The 23,623-nt window shown below is 44.9% G+C and overlaps 1 protein-coding gene across 1 annotated transcript in view; it reads left to right on the top strand.

Annotated features, from left to right (window-relative positions):
- STAT1 (signal transducer and activator of transcription 1) overlaps nt 1-23,623 on the top strand; it is a 45,715-nt gene that overhangs the window by 8,471 nt on the left and 13,621 nt on the right. The window contains exons 5-19 of the mRNA XM_082238611.1: nt 1,640-1,729; nt 2,968-3,046; nt 5,048-5,139; nt 6,998-7,149; nt 9,781-9,939; nt 10,100-10,192; nt 11,057-11,116; nt 12,096-12,125; nt 12,222-12,312; nt 14,859-14,897; nt 16,148-16,231; nt 16,845-16,943; nt 19,557-19,692; nt 21,723-21,772; nt 23,459-23,553. Of these exons, the coding sequence (XP_082094737.1) occupies nt 1,640-1,729; nt 2,968-3,046; nt 5,048-5,139; nt 6,998-7,149; nt 9,781-9,939; nt 10,100-10,192; nt 11,057-11,116; nt 12,096-12,125; nt 12,222-12,312; nt 14,859-14,897; nt 16,148-16,231; nt 16,845-16,943; nt 19,557-19,692; nt 21,723-21,772; nt 23,459-23,553 (1,349 nt within the window). The remainder of the gene's footprint in view (nt 1-1,639; nt 1,730-2,967; nt 3,047-5,047; nt 5,140-6,997; nt 7,150-9,780; nt 9,940-10,099; nt 10,193-11,056; nt 11,117-12,095; nt 12,126-12,221; nt 12,313-14,858; nt 14,898-16,147; nt 16,232-16,844; nt 16,944-19,556; nt 19,693-21,722; nt 21,773-23,458; nt 23,554-23,623) is intronic.

Genomic DNA, 23,623 nt, shown 5'->3' with positions numbered 1-23,623 from the left:
GAGAGTCTCACCCAGTGCCTGCTTTAGGACGCAAGTTTTTTTGAAAAAGCCGTATCTGTTTAAATTTCTATCTAAAATCAGTTTTAACTTATTTATTGGTTATGTTTTCTTACCTGCAGTTTAATAATAATAATAATAATAAATTTTATTTATATCCCGCCCTCCCCAGCCGAAGCCGGGCTCAGGGCGGCTAACAACACTAAAATAGTGCAACATTATAAAAACATCATTATGTTATTGTTTATAAGCTTTGTAACTGGGCAGTACATGCAATTTTTGGACAAAACTGGCGGCTGTATTTCCAAATATGTTTGCTTTCATGTTGAACCGTAAGTCACCTTCAAGCCACCGTTAAGCTAGATGATACTGAAAATGCAACATTACGTTTTGCATATCTGGTTATATTTATTTTGCTTAAGCTGCACCCAGTGGTAGGGATCCAACTGGGATTGCAGGAAAGAAGAGTGAGTTTGGTCCCCCTGCCAGCCCCACTCCCAGAACTGTGATCCTAACAGAAATGGGTTCCTTTCTCTAAAGCTGCTATCTGCTCTGGAAGCAAAGCTACTATCGATGCTGACGACAACTTCCTTTCAAAGGAAATAGACATTTGTTTTTTGTGGGTGAGGGGATAAACCCCCCCCCACACACTTTTAGCATTATGGTTCCAATCCTGATCAGGCACCATGGCTGCGTTAAAAAACATCAGCAAACAAATGCAGTTTCCCACGACGTCCAATTCAGTCCCAATTCCCTTTGAGACCAACGGTACTGACCGCCCCAAGAACATTGTGCCTGAAGCCAGGCGTTCCCTGGAATGCTGGAATTCACAAAGCATTGGAACAAGCATTGCAGCATCCATAGGACTTTCATTTTTGTAGCCTGCACCTCCTTTCCCTGGAGTCTAAAATCCCGTCAAGACTCCCATATACCTGGGATCTGAAGAAGTGTGCATGCACACGAAAGCTCATACCAAGAACTAACTTAGTTGGTCTTTAGGGTGCTACTGGAAGGAATTTTTTTTATATATATACCTGGGAGTAAGAGATCAAGCGACAGAATAATCTGGCCACATTAAGGAAGTTTTGTCCGTGGTATGATTATTTTCCACCTAGTCATTTTGACACTTTGGCGCCCTATTTGCAAAATTTAACAATTCCAAAATACAGACGCGCTTTCACTTTTGCAAGATTGAATTATACTGTACTGCCTTCGGCTGCCTTCCACTGGGAAAACGGTTATGTTCCTGTGGAGATGGCAGTATTGAGTCAGTGGCTCACGTGCTTATGGCATGCACTCTTTATAAAGATTTGAGGAGTGAGGTTATTATTACCCTTCTATTCTTCTCCACGCCGGGTTGCTGAGGTGAGATTTACGTTTGACAACACATGGGTGGGACTGTGTTGATTTGAAAGATTTCTCCAAGTGAGCAGGTGCTCAGTTTGCCCGTCCCTTGTAGAGAATAATTTGTTTTGGGGGTTTAGTTTCTTGTACGTAGCCATGCGGGTGGACAAACTGCAGACCTTCAGATGCTGTCAATCTCCCATCGGTCCCCGCCAGCATTGGCATTGGTCAGGGATGATGGGCGTTGTAGTCCTTGGTCCCTCCTGCATGTCGTCATGCATTCTCGTTTCCATTCCAGATGCAGCTGGGGACTGTGCAGAACACAGTAGTGCTGGGCAGAGTGAAGGAACTGGATGCAAAAGTCAAAAGCGTGAAGGATAGTGTCACTGTAAGTATTGAAAGTCCAGGCGTTCTTGAGCTGAAACTTGTTGACGAAAAGCGCTTGAAGGCATGCTGAGAGGTGCGAGAGCAAAATATGGGACTTGTCTTTCCTCGCCGCATTTGGACAGGGGTTTGTTCATCTTTGGAGTCGACCAGGGGGCTCTACCTCATCAGTGCTGCTGTAGAGTTTTGTTGTCTGCTTTCTTGCAAGTTTATTTCACTTGGTATCTCACGGGAAGAAACGCAACCACAAATTTTCAGCCAAAGAGTGGTTGGGCTATCGCCCTTTCCAGACAGTGTTTTTAGAAACCCACATTATGTTTGTAAGTTGTTTTAATATTTGTTTTTAATGCTGCAACCCACCCTGGTTTCTTGGGGTGAAGGATGGGCAACAATTAAATAAACATACATGTTAAGCCCTACATTGTTTTCAATTTCATTGAAATTGCCTAAACTAGCCTTTCCCAATGCTGGTCCACAAGATATTGCTAGACTATGAGCTTTAGCCCTAGCCAGCTAGATCCTAATGGTAGTTGTCATACCAAATCCATAACCAAGCTTAGGGAAGGTTGATTTAAGCCATGGTTATGTTTGGGAAACCATGGTTTAGAATGAGTGCAGAACCTTTTTGCATCGTCATGGTTAAGAGTGGTCCCAGGGATGGTCTGGGAGCATCCGAGTCGCTGAAGCCCCGTGCCAGATTGGGACCAGTGGAAAAATGATGTGTTAAGCATTGCATCTTTGCGGGCTTTCTTAACCCAGCACCACCAACGTTTTTTTTGTGTGTGTGTCTCAACGCACATTCCACAATCCCTGTACGTTGTGAATCCGTGTTAAAGTTAACCAGAGTTAAGTGTGAATGTCTTTACTGTGTCACTGACTATCCCAGATGTCTAAATTGGTTTACTTAGACAAGTCATTACTAAACGGTCTCTCCCTTCGGTCCTTGAAACCCCACTATAATAAGGAGCCAGTATGGTATAGTGGTTCAGGTGTTGGACTAGGAATGGGGAGGCTTGGGTTCAAATCTCTACTCAAGACACATCTCACTGGGTGATCCTGGGCCGGTCAGTCTCTGTCTCTCTTAGCCTAACCTTACCCCTCAGAGTTGTTGCAGAGATAAAAGGGGGTGGGAGGGATAAGCTGAGCTCCCAGGAAGAAAGGTGGGTGGGGCAATTTAAGAATTCTTTGCCATTTCCAAGTGCGTAAGCTTGAATTCCGAAAAAGAGGTCATTGCTTTTCCAGGGAATCGAACAGATCATCAAAAATCTGGAGGATGCGCAAGACGAATACGACTTCAAATACAAAACCTTGCAGGTTAGAGGTGAGGAGTTCAGCTTTGCAGGGGTTCAGATCCATAACGGTTCTAGTAAAATGCTTGTACTGCTTTGTTGGGAGTTGTGATTTGAGGGTGAGGCCGGCTTTTCATGTGAAACTTATTATAGAAAAGGTAAAGGGACGCAAGTGGCACTGTGGTCTAAACCACTGAGCCTCTTGGGTTTGCTGATCGGAAGGTCGGCGGTTTGAATTCCCATGACAAGGTGAGCTCCCGTTGCTCTGTTCCAGCTCCTGCCAACTTAGCAGTTCAAAAGCACGCCAGTGCAAGTAGCTAAATAGGTACCATTGTGACGGGAAGGTAAATGGCGTTTCTGTGTGCTCTGGTTTCCGTCACGGTGTTCCCTTGTGCTAGAAGATGGCCGCATGACCTACCTGTCTGTGGACAAACTTCGGCCTGAAAGTGAGATGAGTGCCGCAACCCCATAGTTGCCTTTGACTGGACTTAACCATCCAGTAGTCCTTTTCTCTCAGTCTTATTTGCTTAAAAGAATTTTTTTTAGAAAAACCCTTGGGACCATACATTTTCTCTCTGGAGCCAGGCAATTGTTTCCTCAGGGACAGAATGCAGGAGTTAACATTATGAAGACGGCCTGAGGCCTTAAAAGAAAGGGAAGATTGTCAGATGGGAGAGGAGCTCTTAACCCTTTCTGTATGTGCTGTTTTTCCTTTATAAAAATGCTGGCCTCCGACATTTAATATTTTTTTATCCCAACGGATCTCTGAAACTGGACATAAACTGGGGGGTGGGTGGGTTAAGGGGTGTGTGTGTGTGTGAGAGAGAGAGAGAGAGAGAGAGAGTGCACCGTACTTGACTAAGTGCCTCTAGCAAATTACCTCAGCAAATGAAGGTTCGGGGTGGGTCTGCGCAAAACATCTGGCTGCCTGAAGTGGGGCGGCAAATGGCGTCTCCTCCATGGGTCCCAGGATGTGGCTGGCTAAGTTTGCTTCAGCACCTGAGACAGAAAATCCCACAAGCTCATCTGCCAGGGAATAATACAGGAATGAATGAAAAAAACTTACTGTATTTTTCGCCCTATGGGATGCACCGCGCCATAGGACGCACCTAGCTGTTTTTTTTTTGGGGGGGGGATTATTCCCACCCCAGGCGCAGGGGAAGCCCGAGCTTCCCCCAACCCGAGCCCCGAGAACAGCCTGTTATCCGCAAGCCTAGGGAGCCCGGCGGGAAGTCGCGCCGGTCTCCCCAGGCTTGCGGAGAGCTGCGCAAAGCCCGGGCGTGCTCTTCCGCGCGCCCCAGGCTTCGGAATGCAGGCAGCTCTGCACAACCCTGGGGAGACCGGCGCGACTTCCCGCCGGCCTCCTAGGGTTGCGCAGAGCTGCGCGAAGCCCGGGACTGCAGGCAGCTCTGCGCAGCCCTTGGGAGACTGGCGCGAAGTCGCGCCAGTCTCCCGAGGGTTGCGCAGAGCTTCCTGAAGCGTGGAGAGCGAGAGGGGTCGGTGCGCACCTACCCCTCTCGCTCTCCAGGCTTCAGTGAAAGCCTGCATTCACCCCATAGGACGCACACACATTTCCCCTTCATTTTCGGAGGGAAAAACTGCGTCCTATAGGGCGAAAAATACGGTAACTTTGTTCCCTCTCATTACACTCTAAATCGGCTGCCGATGAACAGCTTGTGGGTTTGGGAACATTGGTTTTTTGAGATAAGATTCTAAGTCTGCCCTCAAGGGTTTACTCTTCTGTTGAACGACACAATATATATGTGGGCTTTGAGGATGGAATTAGTACCAGTTTCCCTAAGCATCGTTAACAAGGAAGTTGTCTATAATGCGCAGGAATAGGTTCCTGGTTTTCAGAGCACTTCTGCTTTTGAAGGGGACAAAAAAAAAAATCAGAACTCCCCTCTCCTAAATACATTCCAGCTGTTGAGCTATGTGGTTTTACTTTTCTTTTTAAAAGTTCCGCAAACTTAAGAGTGTTCTTTAAATGTAATGCCGTAACACAGGAATTCTTCTTTGGTCTGTTTTTGCAGAAAATGAGCCCTGTGGTATGACCCAGCAAGACTTCCTAAAGGAAAAGATGCAGCTCCACACCATGTATCTGCAGCTGGACCTCATGAGACAGGTGATTCTTTGGTGAACTTGTGGAGAGGCATTGTATATCTGTCTAAATTGCTGGGATGCAACTCCCTCCCCCCTCCCTTGGCTTAGCACAGGTGGGGAACTGGCTGGCAGGCAGGTGTTTTCCTTAAGAAACATCTTGACCACTTGTGCTTCATCTCTCCTTGCAAAGTACAGGGAAACTTTGGTTTTTATTCAAGGCCAGGGGTAGCCAACACACAGGACCTTCCAGATGTTGAACATCAGCCCAAGCCAGCACATAGCTGTCAACTTACAGATTTGAAAATAAGGGACCAGCAGCCAAAATAAAGGACCTGCAGTCTCACCTGTTCCAGGCACTCCAGTCTTCCTGTCCTCCTGCAATCTGGTCAAACTCATGCTGGTGGCTTCGAGAACACTGCCCAACCAACTTTGTAACCAGAGGTTCAACTGAATAGAATCTGAATCACATGCACCACAAGGCCTATGCAGCCTCAACTTAAGATGGCTCCCCGGCCTGGCTTTGCACTGCAAATTTTGCAGCAGCAACAAAATGGCATCCAGCATTCAAAAACCTCCTCAGCTTGCATTAACTAGCCACACACAAGGCATGCAAGCTCCACCCCCCAATTGTTCTTAGACTTCTTATTGGGTGAGCAACACAGCCAAGCAACACAGTTGGAGCCTCCCTCCTCCCTGGCCGGCAGGGAGGGAGGGAGAGGAGCTGCTTCCTTTGAAATTTAAGGGACATCCATCAATAAGGGACAGCAGCGGGACATGGCGCTGGAATAAGGAACTGTCCCTTCAAATGAGGGACACTTGACAGCTATGAGCCACCATAGCCCAATTCTCAGGAAATGAAAAGTCCATTACATTGGCTGCTCCAGGCCATGCTTTCAGCAGAGGGAGAAACTAAACAAGCTTTCAGTGGTACCTTGGTTCCCAAACCTACTCCGTTCCGGAAGTCTGTTCCAAAACCAAAGCATTCCAAAACCAAGGTGCGCTTTCCCATAGAAACTAATGCAAAACAGATTAATCCGTTCCAGACTTTTAAAAACAACCCCTAAACAGCAATTTACCATGAATTTTACTATCTAACGAGACCATTGATCCATAAAACAAAAGCGATAATCAATGTACTGTACTGTACTATAAAATAAATAAGACAGTATTGTAGATGATAAAAATTAATGATGATAGTCATTGTTTGGATGGAGGGCTTTTATCTATTTCCGTAGTCACACAATTGATCAGTAGCTGAACAGCTGCACAGTCACAAAAACAAATTACCCAAAAAAGCCTCAAAAACAAAAGCGCAAAATAAATAGCAAAAACAAAAGTGCCAAACTTAATCCGTTCCGGAAGTCCGTTTGACTTCTGAAATGTTTGAAAACCAAGGCGCAGCTTGTGATTGGTGCAGGCGCCCTGGAAACAATAGCCGACAGCCGCTTCTGAAAAACATTCGAAAACCAGAACACTTACTTCCAGGTATTCAGCGTTGGGGAACAAAAGTACCACTGTAGTTGGTTCCCTGCACGAACTGAGCATGTGTCCTGTTGCACTTCCCAAAGCCTATTACTGCAAACGTTTCTGGATGTGGAGGCATGTTTGAAAATGTGAGCAGCTTTCATGGTCATCGCAAAGTACCCATTTTACAGAAGGAAAAACTGGCGAGCCTCGGAAGCGCAGCCCGCAGGCAAAAAACCAAAGACCTCAAAGGAGAACCTCTCTGTCCCCAAACATACAACCCCTCTCAACCAATCAAGATATGAGGATGAAGGGGCCGGTTTACATATTTAATAAATAATAAATGCTATTGATGTGAGATGGTTTTTAGAATTCTAAATGCTCCTACTCATTCCTGAACGGCTCTCTGTCTCTAGGATGTGCTACAGAGAATAGCCAATGCGCTGCATGTGTCGGAACACACCCAGAACGCCTTGATTCGAGAGGAGCTGGTGGAATGGAAGCAGCGGCAGCAAATGGCTTGCATTGGAGGGCCGCCCAACGCTTGCTTGGATCAGCTTCAGAACTGGTAGGCCTCTCCTAGCAAGGCCTTTTGGGGAGGGGTCTGGAAAGAACCGAGGCCTGCAAAACTTGCTTGAAAATTGTATGTAGAGGCTGCTTTTCCAAAGCTGCTTGGGGAAGCGGAGAGTGTAAATGGGAGCCTTCACACAGCTGTGAAGCCCCCTTATTGAACCTAAGCAGGTCTGAGTCTGCTCAGTGCCTGGATAGGAGACCACTTTTATTTTATTTTATTTTGAATTTATATTCCCAGAGGTCTCGGGGCGGCTCACAGAAAAGATCACAATACAGTGGTACCTCGCAAGACGAATGCCTCGCAAGACAAAAAACTCGCTAGACGAAAGGGTTTTTGGTTTTTTGAGTTGCTTCGCAAGACGAAATTCCCTATGGGCTTGCTTCGCAAGACGGAAACGTCTTGCAAGTTTGTTTCCTTTTTCTTAACACCGTTAATACAGTTGCAACTTGACTTCGAGGAGCAACTCATAGAACACGGTGTGGTAGCCTTTTTTGAGGTTTTTGAAGACTTTGGTGATTTTTGAAGCTTTTCCAAAACTTTCCCGACACCGCGCTTCGCAAGACGAAAAAAACCGCAAGATGACAAAACTCGCGGAACGAATTAATTTTATCTTGCGAGGCACCACTGTATATAAAATACAAATAAGAACAATAAGCCAGTAACACACAAACACCCCCCCCCCAAAAAAAAAGAGCCACATTTTAAAAGGGTATAGGATGTCGCATCAGGTCAACCAGAGGCCTGGTTAAAGAGGAACACTTTTGTGTTTTGTGTTTTGCGACTGGGATCCGTTCTGGAGCCCTGGATGCTAGACGAAAAGGACGCACTACAAAATGCTGCTCTGCGCATGTACGAGCGGCAAACGCAGAAGTAACCCGTTCAGGTACTTCTGGGTTTGCCGTGGACGTTCGACAAAATGGATGCTTGACGAGGCGGACTCAAAACAAGGTACCACTGTATAATGAAGGGGCCAGGTGAGCTTCCTTGGGGAGAGCGTTCCACAGACTGGGAGCTACCACAGAGAAGGCCCCGTTCTCGTGTGGCCACCCTCTGGACCTCTTGAAGAGGAGGCACACAAAGGAAGGCTTCAGAAGAAGATCTCAGGGTCCGGGTAGGTTCATATGGAAAGAGGCAGTCCTTGAGGTATTGCGGTCTTGAGTTCCGCATTGGAACTGCACAGTGGAAAGAAAGCAGGTTAATACAGGTGACTTGGAGCGGCCGCCAAGACCATAAAACACCGTTCTTGAAAAACCTACACTGGCTCCCAGTACGTTTCTGAGCACAATTCAAAATGTTGGTGCTGACCTTTAAAGCCCTCAACGGCCTCGGTCCAGTATACCTGAAGGAGTGTCTCCACCCCCATCGTTCTGCCTGGACACTGAGGTCCAGCGCCGAGGGCCTTCTAGCGGTTCCCTCACTGCGAGAAGCCAACTTACAGGGAACCAAGCAGAGGGCCTTTTCGGTAGTGGCACCTGCCCTGTGGAACGCCTTCCCACCAGATGTCAAAGATAAAAATAACTACCAAACTTTTAGAAGACATCTAAAGGCAGCCCTTTAAAGCTTTTAATGTTTAATAGGTTATTGTATTTTAATGTTTTGTTGGAAGCCGCCCAGAGTGGCTGGGGGGACCCAGTCAGATGGGCGGGGTATAAATAATATATTATTATTATTATTATTATTATTATTATTTATTATTCAGTAAAAGTTTCCTGCAGATTCTCCTCCTCTGTGCTTGGCAACATCCACTGGTCCAAAGACTGCATTCTCTCTGCTCCACACCATGGGAGGCATTAAGTAAGGAAGACAAGGGCAATGTCTTCCCTTTTCTCTCAAGGCCAGTTTCCCCCCTCCTGCCTTCTCAGTGTTCAGAAGCAGCATGTTTGCTGGTCTGCCCTGACAGGAAGGCAAAACAGGTTCCTGAGCTGCCTCAGAGATTGGCTTTCCCCCCCTCTGTCCATTGGCTTTGCTGAGGGATGCGGGTGGCGCTGTGGGTTAAACCACAGAGCCTAGGATTTGCCGATCAGAAGGTCGGCGGTTCGAATCCCTGTGACGGGGTGAGCTCCCGTTGCTCGGTCCCTGCTCCTGCCAGCCTAGTAGTCTGAAAGCACGTCAAAGTGCAAGTAGATCCAGTGGGAATGTAAATGGCGTTTCGGTGCGCTGCTCTGGTTCGCCAGAAGCGGCTTAGTCATGCTGGCCACATGACCCGGAAGCTGTACGCCGGCTCCCTCGGCCAATAAAGCGAGATGAGCGCCGCAACCCCAGAGTCATCCACGACTGGATCTAATGGTCAGGGGTCCCTTTACCTTTATATTGGCTTTGCAGGCCTTGGAGGAATAAGTTTTTCTCTCCCTGCACCCACATCCCAAGTCTCTGAAGCTGCAAGTTGACACAGGAGTGTTTTCATCTCAGGTGCTGGGACATGCTGTGCTCCTAAGCTTTACAGAATGAAAAGCTGTTAAGGTTGGGATATGCAAGCACTGCTTTTCCTTTTCTTTCCTAGACAAAAGAAATTTGTCCGCCGCCCCGCCCCCCCCGGTCAAGTAGAGTGTGTTCAAACCTTAACTCTGCTGCGTTCCAGCTGCATTGCTTAGCCCTGTTAAAATATATAACCCTTGTAAATGGTAGGTTTACTACAGTAGCAGAGAGTCTTCAGCAAATTCGCCAGCAGCTTAAAAAGCTGGAGGAGTTGGAACAGAAGTTCACCTACGACACAGACCCCATCCCTCAGCAGAAAAATGGGCTGTATGAACGGACATTAAGCCTCTTCAAGCAACTGATTCAGAGGTAGGCTTGGGGGTTTTGTTTTGGGGTTTTTGGGTCCGTTAAAAATGAACCAAAATATTAAAATAGATTATATTTTTAATGTTGCTCTTTTGTGCCCTTTGCCATAATTCATTCTCTTTTCGAGACAAATTAGAATGCCATTTCTTTATTCCTTGTCCAGTTCCTTCGTGGTGGAAAGACAGCCTTGCATGCCGACCCACTCTCAGAGACCGTTGGTCGTGAAGACTGGAGTGCAATTTACAGTAAAACTCAGGTAATCCCCCCCCCCAAATGATCCAGATTATTGCTCTTTTAGGTTAAAAACAACCAACCAGCAACACGTTTCAAGGCGGCCATTCCACACCAGTTGTAATGTTACAACTCCAAAACCAGGGAGAAAATGGTGCCATGTCTTGTCCAAACCACGGAGGAAAATTGTGCCCAAACAAAAGGGCGGTAATTGGAAAAAGTGTCACGTTTCTGTTTGTGGACCAGTTGCAAACTTACAGCTAAGGCAACATATCTGACTCTACTAATTTCTCACTACCTCTAGTACAGGGGTCAGCAACCTTTTTCAGCAGGGGGCCGGTCCACTGCCCCTCAGAACTTGTGGGGGGCCAGACTATATTGGGGGGGGGGGAATGAACGAATTTCTATGCCCCACAAATAACCCAGAGATGCATTTTAAATCAAAGGACACATTCTACTCATGTAAAAACACGCTGATTCCCGGACCTTCCGTGGGCCGGATTGAGAAGGTGATTGGGCCGGATCCGGCCCCCAGGCCTTAGTTTGCCTACCCATGCTCTAGTAGTTTCTCTATCTGATGAAAAGCCAATTCTACAGAGCACTTGTCAAGTAGTGGTTGATTGAGCTGAACGACGTGTGGCTATTCCAGCTATTAACTGGCTTCTGGCAAGTGTGTTCATGACAAAACCAGATGGGGGCTGCTTCTCTAAAATGTTGTGGGCACATGTTGATTTTCAGCATATGAATCAGCTCCCCTGTTGCTGTGTTTGGAAAGGAAGCTTTCTTTGTTGTCTTGAGAACTTGAAGGAAATGCAAGGCTCGTCATGAAGTTAAAGATGGGAGTAATTTCTTCATGAACACGCTAGTGATATATGTCTTGTGCTTCCAGATTACTGGTGAAACTGCAGGAACTGAATTACAAATTGAAGGTGCAAGTTGTATTTGATAAGTAAGTGACGCCTTGCATATGTTATTGACATTCACATCAAAATTTCACTCAAAACTGAAGCATTAGTTGTTATTTACCTTTGCCCTCTTTCTCTACCCATTTAACCGTAGCCACCTTTATTCCAACCAGAAGGAAGCTTCTCTGAAAGCTTTCCACTTTCTAAGAAACATCATGAAGGGTGATAATAATAATAATAATTTATTTATTTATACCCCGCCCATCTGGCTGGGCTTCCCCAGCCACTCTGGACGGCTTCCCAAAAAATATTAAAATACTGTAATACATCAAACATTAAAGGCTTCTCTAAACAGGGCTGCCTTCAGATGTCTTCTAAAAGTCTGGTAGTTGTTGTTCTCTTTGACATCTGGTGGGAGGGCGTTCCACAGGGAGGGCGCCACTACCGAGAAGGCCCTCTGCCTGGTTCCCTGTAACTTAGCTTCTCGCAGTGAGGGAACCGCCAGAAGGCCCTCGGCGCTGGACCTCAGTGTCCATGCTGAACATTGGGGGTGGAGACGCTCCTTCAGGTATACTGGGCTGAGGCCATATAGGGCTTTCAAGGTCAGCACCAACACTTTGAATTGCGCTCAGAAACGTACTGGGAGCCAATGTAGGTCTTTCAAGATTGAAAATAGACAATCTACTAGTGGTTGTAGGGTTGAGTTTGCATCCACACAACCCATTTAAAGCATAACCTGATTCCACCTGTGACAATAGATCCCTGTTGTCCTTCCCCAGCTTTCACACTTTCCTGATTTCTGTTTAGGACTCTAAAGTAAAAATTCTTGTATGGTTTTCTGCTGACAGGTCTTGCTCATCTTTGAAATAGCATGTCCTGCAGTATATAACATTTGCACGCTGGAGAAGTTTACCACTGCTTAAAACACTCACTAAAAAAACTACAGTAAAATGGATAAATTTGCCACATACATTGTGAGCTCTATATAATGGATCTCCCCTCACTATTTTTATTCCTTTGCAGAGACGTCAACGAGAAGGTTGCTGTTAAAGGGTACGTTGACTTCTTGTGTACGCTACTGCTTGTTGCTCTTGTCACACAGTGAATTGATTAGTCTCAAAAAACTTTTTAAATCTGTTTTCACTGAAGATTTAGAAAATTTAACATCTTGGGGACGAATTCCAAAGTGATGAACATGGAAGAGTCGAATGGAAGCCTGTCAGCAGAATTTAGACATCTGGTGAGGCATATCTTTTTGGCATTCAGATTCTCAAAATATCTTCATAATGTTCTGTCTTCGTCGTCCCCCAAAACGTTCTGTGCTACTGATGTTTGTGTATTGAAGGGATATATATTCCATACAGGGACGCAAGTGGCACTGTGGGTTAAACCACAGAGCCTAGGACTTGCCGATCAGAAGGTCAGCAGTTCGAATCCCCGTGATGGGGTGAGCTCCCGTTGCTCGGTCCCTGCTCCTGCCAACCTAGCAGTTTGAAAGCACGTCAAAGTGCAAGTAGATAAATAGGTACCGCTCCGGCGGGAAGGTAAACGGCGTTTCTGTGTGCTTCTCTGGTTCGCCAGAAGGGGCTTAGTCATGCTGGCCACATGTACGCCGGCTCCCTTGGCCAATAAAGCGAGATGAGCGCCGCAACCCCAGAGTCGGCCACGACTGGACCTAATGGTCAGGGGTCCCTTTACCCTTTATATTCCATACAGGCCACAACTAGCAAGTCTGTCACTGTTTTGTATTCACTTCTGCTTTTATTTAACACACACACTTATTTGTGTGTATGCATGTACAATGACATACAACACACAAACACCCCTATTCCTTTTTGTCAGGATTGCTTTCGTAAGAAATCTTCTTGTTCTTTCCTTCTGTGCCAGAGCTTTTCCGTTTATAAGACTAGCTGTTTGTTTATATTTTACAAAAAAAGTAAGTTTAAAATTGGGACTTGTCTTCTACACAGGTAGTGCTGAGGGGTGTTTTCTTAAATTGGAGTCCCCCAAAATAGGGGGCGTCTTATACATGGGGGCATCTTATACATGGAAAAATATGGTAATTTTGAAATACTTACCTGCTTTGGTTTTTTTAAAAAATGTGGGTTTTACATGTGCATTAATTCAGTTATACTCCATATTAATGTTAGTACATACCTTACACAGTGGTACCTCCGGTTGCAAACAGGATCAGCTCCAGAGGTCCAGCTGTATCATGAAGTTTTTGCTACTGGAGGTGCCGCTTCTGCGCATGTGCAGAGGTGGGTTTTTTTCTCGCTTCTGCGCATGCGTGCGTGGCGAAACACTTCCGGGTTTGCCAGTAACGTAACCAGAAGTTTATGTTACCCAAGGTTCCACTGTATAGCACAAACTAATGTTTCTTTACAGACCCATAACTAGGGCTGGGCAATATCTGTTTTTCAAAGTCTTGCTATATCACCAGCTAAACATCGCGTTATATCGATATATCACAATGTCTGAAGTAAGGACAGAGCTATGCGGAGGCATTGGCTGGCTTCATGGTTTTCCCGGATCGTGAATTTTACCGGATTGTTGAATATTGCTTTAGTTGATATAAGTTGTTAAAGTTATGTTTTTATTACGGCTTTTTTTTTATAGGATCAGATTGTTATTAGGCATCTATTTTGTTTTTCAGCTTGTAAATGGCCTTGTGTGTAGTAATATAGAAAGGCAATACAGTGGTACCTCAGGTTACATACGCTTCAGGTTACAGACTCCGCTAACCCAGAAATAGTACCTTGGGTTAAGAACTTTGCTTCAGGATGAGAACAGAAATCGTGCTCCGGCGGTAGCAGGAGGCCCCATTAGCTAAAGTGGTGCTTCAGGTTAAGAACAGTTTCAGGTTAAGAACGGACCTCCGGAACGAATTAAGTACTTAACCCGAGGTATACAAATTAAAAGTGAAATGAAAATATTGGGGGGGGGGACACAATATCACAAATTTCTCTTTCAATGAGAGGGGGAAAGATTTAAAACAAAATCCTTCATGATTCACGTGAAATATAATTGCAAAATTGTAAAATTTTTGAATGCTGATGACGTTGAAATGAACTGATGGGGTTCTAGCACCAAGGTAAAATGTAAGATGGGATTGATAATAGACAAGTTAAACTGGATATGAATTTGCTGAACTAAATTTTAAGAAAAGGGATACAAAAAAGGGAGGCGTGAGGAAGTCAGGAAAATAAGTTAAAGAGAAATTTAAAAAGAGGGAGTTTTGTTTTCTTTTTTATGTGTTTTTCCCCCCTTTTTCCTGTCTTTTTTGTGTTTAATGTTTGTATTTTTGTATTTTGTAACTTTGTATTTTTCTGTTTTTGTATTCTTTTGAATCTCCTTATTGATAAAACCTAATAAAATATTATTTAAAAAAAGATTTAAAACAAAATCCTTCATGATTCACGTGAAATATAATTGCACAATATTGCCACCTGTGAGTCTAATGTTGACTAGTTTCATCCTGAGCTTCCTTTGGGAGAATCTAGTAAAGGGGTAGTCAAACTGGTGCCCTTCTAGATGTTTATTGAACGACAAGTCCCATCATCCCTGACCATTGGCCGCACTGGCGGGAGTTGGAATACAAAACAACTAGAGGGCACTAGGTTGGTGAAGTTTGTGTTAGGGTGTTGCTCACCCCTGGCTAGTCAAAATGTGCACCATGGTTTGGCACCTGACACGTTGGTCTTTGAACTGTGTCTTTGATTGGTTAATATACTGAAAAACGAACATAAATGTCACTCACTTTGAGACATTCCTTCATTCTTACAGCAATTAAAGGAGCAAAAGAATCCGGGAAGAACCAATGAGGTAAGAGGAATCAACACCTATGCCGTTCATTTTGCTTACTCGGTTTTCTTTTAATTTAACAGCGGGTTTTTAATAAGCAGTGGTAGTAGACTACACAAAGGGATGCGGGTGGCGCTGTGGTCTAAACCACTGAGCCTCTTGGGCTTGCCGATTGGAAGGTCAGCGGTTTGAATCCCCGCGATGGGGTGAGCTCCCATTGCTCTGTCCCAGCTTCTGCCAACCTAGCAGTTCAAAAGCACACCAGTGCAAGTAGATAAATAGGTACTGCTCCGGCGGGAAGGTAAATGGCATTTCCGTGCGCTCTGGTGTCCGTCAGTGTCCCGTTGCTCCTGAAGCTGTTTAGTCATACTGGCCACATGACCAGGAAAGCTGCCTGCGGACAAACACCGGCTCCCTCAGCCTGAAAAGTGAGATGAGCGCCACACCCCATAGTCGCCTTGGACTAGACTTAACTGTCCTGGCGTCCCTTACCTATTTTACTGCACACCATGATCCCCCATAGATTTGAGGTTACTCTTGCTTTAACCTTAGCCTGTAAATGTTAAACCTGATATTGGTTAGAGTGATAATATAATTATATAACTGAAAAAAGTACCAAGGCCTCCCTTGTTAACCTTCCATATAGAAGAGCTGAATTTTTAGCCCAGCAAATCAGATATTTTATTTTCCCCATCCCACTGGGCCAGCTTTTGACAGGTGGGTGGGGCCACTTTCCTGTTAGGCACCTGATGCAATAATGATGTTGGGTGATTGACACGTGGTTGTCCCACCTATATTGGGGGGCGGAGATACTGTCCAATGAGGATTGCACAGGAAGTTCAGCCCTTTTTTAAAAAAATAAAATTGAAAATTTCAACACAATAGTTTTTATCAAAAGTATATTATTTTTCCCTCCATTTTTTTTGCCCTCCCCTCCTCCTAAACAAACAAACAAACAAAACCAACCTCCCACCCCACCCCTGGACTTCCCTCAGCTCCTTTCTCTGATTTCTCAACACATATTTCTATCTGCATGTTATAAAATTGTAAAAATCCTCAAGTTGTCTTTCTATATATTACAATAAACAGTTTGTGAATGTTTATTCAAGACCTGCCAAAGAGTCCAGTTCATTTTCAGTCCTATGTTCTGAAGGGTTTGGAGAATCTAACCAGTTCCCTTCTTCCCCAGCGAATGGGATCAGGGGAGTTGTGTAGTGCGACAGATTCCTGTAATTGTTATTTTTGAAATCTGCCTTTTTTCCTATATAAAGGGGCCTCTCATTGTAACAGAAGAACTCCATTCTCTCTCTTTTGAGACAACGCTGGAACAGTGGGGCCTCATAATTGATCTAGAGGTAAGTGTGTTAACTACTCAGGACATAAGGCTACGTATGTAGCAAGAGTGGAGTGAATTTTGGGGAAAGTCTTGTCCCAATCTACCCACGAGCCAAACTGTGAACACAGCCTTGCACTTCCTTCGTTTGTTAGATTGGCCCAGCCATGTCTCGTTTGCCAAACTGGGAGCAGTTTGCTTTTGTGCTAAAAGCAATTATATGAAGTTTGGCTCGCTCTGCAGTTTGGTTTGTTTTTAAATTCACCAAAAGAGCTTTGAGCGTAGAAAAGTGAATCTTCCAACCTTGGCTATACAGGCAACGACCGATTTAGTTGCGTCTGAGCAGGTGCGCATGGCGCCAAACCAGGAAGCAGCCCCAAAATGTCACAGATGTCATGAAAGGCGACATGCGCATGGTCCACCGATGCGCTTGGAGATCTAGAATGCAACCCCCCGCGCAAAACGAGGATTGCCTGTCATATCTTTTTGTGTCAAAATATCCAGCCATGTTTTGCTGATTGTAATGATGTGATGCTGCTGCCTAAAAGAATTTGGTACTTTGTCTCTTAATTTCTGTGCCTTTGACCATCTTGGAAGCGTTTGCTCAATTTTTCCCTGTCACCTTCGCTTCCCAGACCACCTCCCTTCCCATTGTTGTGATCTCCAATGTCAGCCAGCTGCCGAGCGGGTGGGCTTCCATCTTGTGGTACAACATGCTGACAAATGAGCCCAGGGTGAGTATCCTGGCATCCTTTTTTAAGTGCAGGATTTGGGTGGGTGAGTGGATATTGAAACAGTTGAAAGAATACTCTTTATTAAAGCAAGCCCCATTATTTTGTTCATCGATTTATAGTCGTACCTTTGTTTTCAAACAGCTTAGTTCTCGAACGTTTTGGCTCCCAAACCCCGCAAACCCGGAAATGAGTGTTCCGGTTTGCTAACTGTTTTTCGAAGCCGAACATCCGACGTGGCTTCCGATTGGCTGCAAGAAGCTCCTGCAGCCAATCAGAATCCGCGCTTTGGTTTTCGAACGCTTTGGAAGTCGAACAGAATCCGTTTTGGAAGGTACGACTGTATTTATTAAATTTATATCCTGCTCCTCGAAGAACCTAGAGTAGCAATTACATCAAGTAAAGAGAGTCTCCGTTTTTTTTAAAAAAAAAAATTAAAAACTTCTGAAAGAAAGCAATCACGCTATCACAGCTAAAGAGCATTGTAACTTACCAAAGTCAATAATAGTACATGGCACAAAAGGAAAACGATTGTGACAGAGGAGGAAGCAAGCTCTGGTTTTGAAGGCTCTGTTTATGAAGGCTGATAATCCAGCATTGGTCATATCTGTGCACAGACCCATTGAACGTGGACATAAGTTATTTCAGTAAGTTTACCCTGAGTATGGCCCATGTTGGAGATCATTTCTTGGAACAACCATTTGGAATGAAAACTGTTTAAGGAGAAAGGAGCTAAAAGCGGCTGGGTTTTCAGCTTGTAGTTTTGCAATATTAAATAGCTCATGTAAAATGTTACCTTTAAAAAACGTAATTGGAAAGCTCCATTCAGTGATGTTTTCTTCAGTTACGTCTGCTGAAGACCTGATTGGACACTTGATTTTTTTGGAATTGCTTTTATGACCGTTGCGTAAACGTTAGCATTGTTCGAACTCTTTTATACATGGCATTTTGGGGAGAAAAAGCAGCATTTTTCCTCTTGATTCAAATTGTACAAGGGCAGTGCTATTCTCTGTGTAAGAAGAAATCACTTGCTTTGCTGATGTTGATCATATTTCACTTTAAAAAACACACACCAGCTGCTTCCGTGTAAAATTAAAAATGGGCATGAGAACATGCAAATGGATTGTAGAGTTGTCAACAAAAGGAAATGGAAGAATGTGGACAAAATGTAGACAGGAGAAACTGCACACAACAGTCACAGAGAAAGCTTAAGGATTATAGTTAAATCCATAACCATTTTAAAAAAATAACATTTTTGAAAACAAGCAACAAGTCGTAACTACAAAATTGCAGGAAATTTTATTGGCCCTCCCCCTCACTCCAGCTAAAATAAACAATTATTGTTAGAGTTTCCATGTAGGTTGTCTGGAAATCCAAAGACCATTTTAAAGCAGTGTTCCCCAACCTTGGGCCTCCAGCTGTTTTTGGACTACAATTCCCATCATCCTTGACCACTGGTCTTGCTAGCGAGGGATGATGGGAGTTGTAGTCCAAAAACAGCTGGAGGCCCAAGGTTGGGGAACACTGTTTTAAAGGATGCGCCCTGGTCTGCCTCCTGTTTCCTTTTGAAATAGTAATTCTTTGTGTTGCATCGAAAGCCACCCTCCTCCTCAAAATGATTCCACATTTCAGGAGTATATGTCTTGATGAGTGGGAAGATAAAAAAAGTTTTTTTTATGAGGAGGTTGAAGCTCCCTGATAGGGATGTAAAAACTCCCCACATGGGTGTTTAGGCCTAGCCTTGTGAGAGCCAATATGGTGCAGTACAGTGGTACCTCGGGTTACAGACTCTTTGGGTTACGTGTTTTCAGGTTACGGATGCGCCGAAACCCGAAAGTACCGGAACAGGTTACTTCCGGGTTTCGGCGCATGCGCAGAATCACATCACGCGTGCGCAGACGCGGTGTTGCGGGTTGTGAACGTGCCTCCCACACGGATCATGTTCGCAACCCGAGGTTCCACTGTACTTAGTATTTCAAAATAAGGGGTGGAACTAGACACAGGTTAAAAACGCTCTAAATAAGTGAGAAATTAAATCATTGCAATGAAAGGGAAAAAAATGCCTATGTAAAAATCCATATAAACTATTTTGCTCTCTGGCACCATCTGGTGTTGGATATTTATAACACAATCAAAACGTATTACAGTGGTACCTCGGGTTAAGTACTTAATTCGTTCCGGAGGTCTGTACTTAACCTGAAACTGTTCTTAACCTGAAGCACCACTTTATCTAATGGGGCCTCCCGCTGCCGCTGCACCGCCGGAGCACAATTTCTGTTCTCAACCTGAAGCAAAGTTCTTAACCTGAAGCACTATTTCTGGGTTAGCAGAGTCTGTAACCTGAAGCGTATGTAACCTGAGGTACCACTGTAATGTGACGAAATGTAGCTGAGTCCTAGGACCAAGGAGACTGGTTCGAATCTCCACTCTACCAATGGCTGACCAGTCATCATGTCTCAAGTTTCTCCTACCAAGCAAGGTTATGAGAATAAAATGGCAGAAATTTCTATGACACTTGGGCTCCTTTGGAAGAAAGGTGGGATGATATTCCTGTAAATTAAACGAAAGTCAGTAAGCAGTGGCTCAGATTCTAAATGCTATTCTTTTCCTCTCTAGAATTTGTCCTTCTTTCTGAATGCGCCGTGTGCAAGATGGTCACAGCTTTCCGAAGTGCTGAGTTGGCAGTTTTCTTCTGTCACAAAGAGGGGACTCAATGCAGAGCAACTGAGCATGATAGGAGAAAAGTTACTTCGTAAGTGACGTTCGAAAATGTTGCTTGCACTGTCAACCTCCTTTTAAAAAATATATGCATGCACCTTCCCACCAGGTTTAATTAGAGGTTATGCCATTTCTTTCGCTGGATATTTTATATCCATCTTTTCTGGCGCACAAGGCATAACAGTTTTATTTCTTATCAGTTAGGAGGGAGGAGGGAGAGAGAAAACAAAGCAGGAGACAAGGTAGAATAGAATAGAATAGAATAGAATAGAATAGAATAGAATAGAATAGAATAGAATAGAATAGAATTTATTATTTATACCCCGCCCATCTGAATGGGTTTCCCCAGCCACTCTGGGCGGCTTCCAACAGAGTATTAAAATACAGTGGTCTGTTAAACATGAAAAGCTTCCCTAAAGTGGGCTGCCTTTAGATGTGTTCTAAAAGTCTGTTACAGTGGTACCTCAGGTTAGGTACTTAATTTGTTCTGGAGGTCCGTACTTAACCATAAACTGTTCTTAACGTGAAGCACCACTTTAGCTAATGGGGCCTCCCCCTGCCGCTGCGCCGCTCGAGCACAATTTCTGTTCTCATCCTGAAGCAAAGTTCTTAACCTGAAGCACTATTTCTGGATTAGCGGAGTATGTAACCCGAAGCGTATGTAACCCGAGGTACCACTGTAGTTGTTTGGTAGTTGTTTTTCTCTTTGACATCTGGTGGGAGGGTGTTCCGCAGGGTGGGTGCCACTACCGAGAAGGCCCTCTGCCTGGTTCCCTGTAACTTGGCTTCTCGCAGTGAGGGAACCGCCAGAAGGCCCTCGGCGCTGGACCTCAGTGTCCGGGCTAAATGATGGGGGTGGAGATGCTCCTTCAGATATACTGGACCGAGGCCGTTTAGGGCTTTAAAGGTCAGCACCAACACATTGAATTGTGCTTGGAAACGTACTGCAAATTATCTGCAAATTAACTGTAAAGTATTGGTTCGGTTCAGCTACCCCCTGGGAAGCTGTCAAGTCCCCATCTTTTCACTCACCCATACAGTGGTGCCTCGCAAGACGAAATTAATTCGTTTCGCAAGTTTTTTCTTCTTGCGAGTTTTTCGTCTTGCGAAGCACGGTTTCCCATAGGAATGCATTGAAAATCAATCAATGCGTTCCTATGGAGACCGTCCGGGGACAGAGGGGACCTGTTTTAAAGCAAGGGAAGGGGCAGCGGAGAGAATCGCTTCTCCCTGTTGCCGCCCCTTGGTTCAAAAGGGGTCCGGGGACAGAGGGGAAGGCACGTGCGCGCCTTTCCCTCTGTCCCCGGAGATTGCGGCGCTGGCAACAGGGAGAAGTGATCTTCTCCCCGTCACCCCTTGCTTCAAAAGAGGTCCGGGGTGTGGGGGCAAGCTTCGTTTTGCGAAGCAAGCCCATAGGGAAATTCGTCTTGCGAAGCAACTCGAAAACGAAAAAACCTTTCGTCTTGCGAGTTTTTCGTCTCGCGAGGCGTTCGTCTTGCGGGGCACCACCGTATATTGTCTTTTTGAAACACTCACCACAATGTTATTTCGATACTGGTACTCAACGATATGGCGATTTATCACACAGCCCCTACTGTGGACCACCTGGCTGAAGCTTGCCCAGTTATGTAGCTCCTGCCCTAAAGAAATTGTGAGCTATTCACTCTTAGAATCTGTTTGAAAATGGAAGTATTTCTGGGTTTATTATTATTATTATCATTATTTCACAAACATCACATTTGTCAAAAGCGAGAAGGAAGCAAAATCGGCTGACTTGATCAGAATATAATTGGGGATGGTAGCATCCTGATTTCTCAGTTACTGGGAAATTCCTAAGGCCTTAGCACGGCAGTGTAGATGAGAATATGGCATTTTCCAATCAACAGGGTTTTTCTTTTCTTTGCTGGGAGTCCTTCCTCTCCCTTTGCCCTTGGGATTTAATTTCAGTCCTTTGTGTTCTTGGAGGGTAAGAGTCTATCTCCAATGTTACATGTGATACAGATATATTAGCCTAACATAATTACTATCTGAAGAGTAACGTGGCGATAACTTGTTTCCCTTTAGCGAACGGATGCACTGCAGACGGCACTATTACTTGGGTGAGGTTCTGTAAGGTAGGATATTTCCTTTTTTTCTTTTTCTAAAGGGGCCAGAGTCTAACCACTGCTGGATCCATTGATAACCAGTTGGTTGCCTAAGTCGGAGACAAACCATAGCATTAGAAGGGAGTTTAAGGTGGTGTAATAAATTGATGGCAACCATTGGGCCAGAGTTCTGTGAAGATTGCCAAACGAGGGAGTCAGACTGTGCCCTGACCAAAGGCCTGGTGGAACAGCTCTGTCTTGCAGGCCCTGCGGAAAGATGTCAAGTCCCGCAGGGCCCTAGTCTCTTGGGACAGAGCGTTCCACCAGATTGGAGCCGCAGCCGTGATAAAGGCCTTTGTTCGTCATCTCCATAAAGTTTTTTGGGTGTGTGATTTTTTTTGAGCCACTGCAGAAACCTGAAAAAACTGTTTGTGGAGGCCATGGTGGAAAACAGAGCCTGAACTGACATTTTTAAAAACTGGGGGGGGGGGCGGGGAGGAGCTGTTGTTTGCTAAAACAACTCACCTCAGGTCTTATAATCTTGCATTCTCTCCCGTTGCCAGCAGAGGGTACTAAATAGAACAGAAAACACGTCAGTGTACTGAGCATCATTTTGTTGTGGTTGTAGTTTTACTGATGCAGTGAGCACCAGGGTGGGGGGAGATTGGGCCGAGGGGGGAGCACCCAAGAGAGGAGTCTTGTATTTTCGGAAAAACAGACTGTCTTCAGTGCACAACCATAGGCAACATTATATTGCTGAACAGCAATGTGTGCAGTAGGAGTCTCTCTCTCTCTCTCTCTCTCTCTCTCTCTCTCACACACACACACACACACACACACCCTCCTGATACAGGGAAGTGCACAGCGTACACTGCATGTTTGGACTGTGTGGTTTTGGTCATTTTCAAGAGAAAGGCACATGTGCAAAGTGCAATCTCTTTTGGTGCCCAGTTGCCTTCTATGAATCATCTTGCTCCAAACACCTTTTACTAGCTTTCACCAGGCTTGTTCATAGGTTACACTGAGTACAAGTCGCAGACTGTGTGCATGTACAAGTGTTTGTGTTGGCTGGTTTTTTAAAAAATATATGGTAATTATTTTTATTTTTATTATTTATATCCCACCCATCTGGCTAGCCCCAGCCACTCTGGGCGGCTTCCAGCAGAATATAGAAACATAATTGAATGTCAAGCGTTAAAAACTTCCCGATACAAGGGTTGCCTTCAGATGTCTTCTAAAAGTCAGATAGTTGTTTATTTCCTTGATGGGAGGGCATTCCACAGGGTGGGTGCCACTACCGAGAAGGCCCTCTGCCTGCTTCCCTGTAACCTCACATCTCGCAATGAGGGAACTGCTAGAAGGCCCTCAGAGCTGGACCTCAGTGTCTGGGCTGAATGATGCGGGTGGAGAAACTCTTTATGGAGCAGTAGCTCAACTATTGGGCACACAAGTTTCACACTCATTGAATGCAATGTGTGAACACCCTTACGCACAATAGCATAGAGGTGGCCTTGAGACTTGTAAGACAGTTGGAATGCATGTGGGAACATGAATGTATGGAACACAAAATCGGAAGACCCAAGGACAGCTGTGAGGAAAAAAATTAATGAGAAGAGCACTACTGATATAACGGATACTCTTAACGGACGAGTTCAGTTGTGGTTAGCTGAAGTAGCAACTTCTAACGCGCTGTTCTTTTGTTTCCTTCAATTTCAGGAAAACATAAATGACAAAAACGTTCCCTTCTGGTTGTGGATTGAAGGCATCCTTGAACTCATTAAGAAACATCTTCTCGCCCTCTGGAATGATGGGTAAGAATTTCAGAGGCTTCTAGAGGGCAGTGGATGGCCTTGGAATCCTAAATAAAACCACGTCTGGAAT

This window comes from Podarcis vaucheri (assembly GCF_965113315.1).
Source record: "Podarcis vaucheri genome assembly, chromosome: 1".
In the NCBI taxonomy this organism is placed as follows: domain Eukaryota; kingdom Metazoa; phylum Chordata; class Lepidosauria; order Squamata; family Lacertidae; genus Podarcis; species Podarcis vaucheri.
This window is presented reverse-complemented; position numbering and strand designations above follow the sequence as displayed.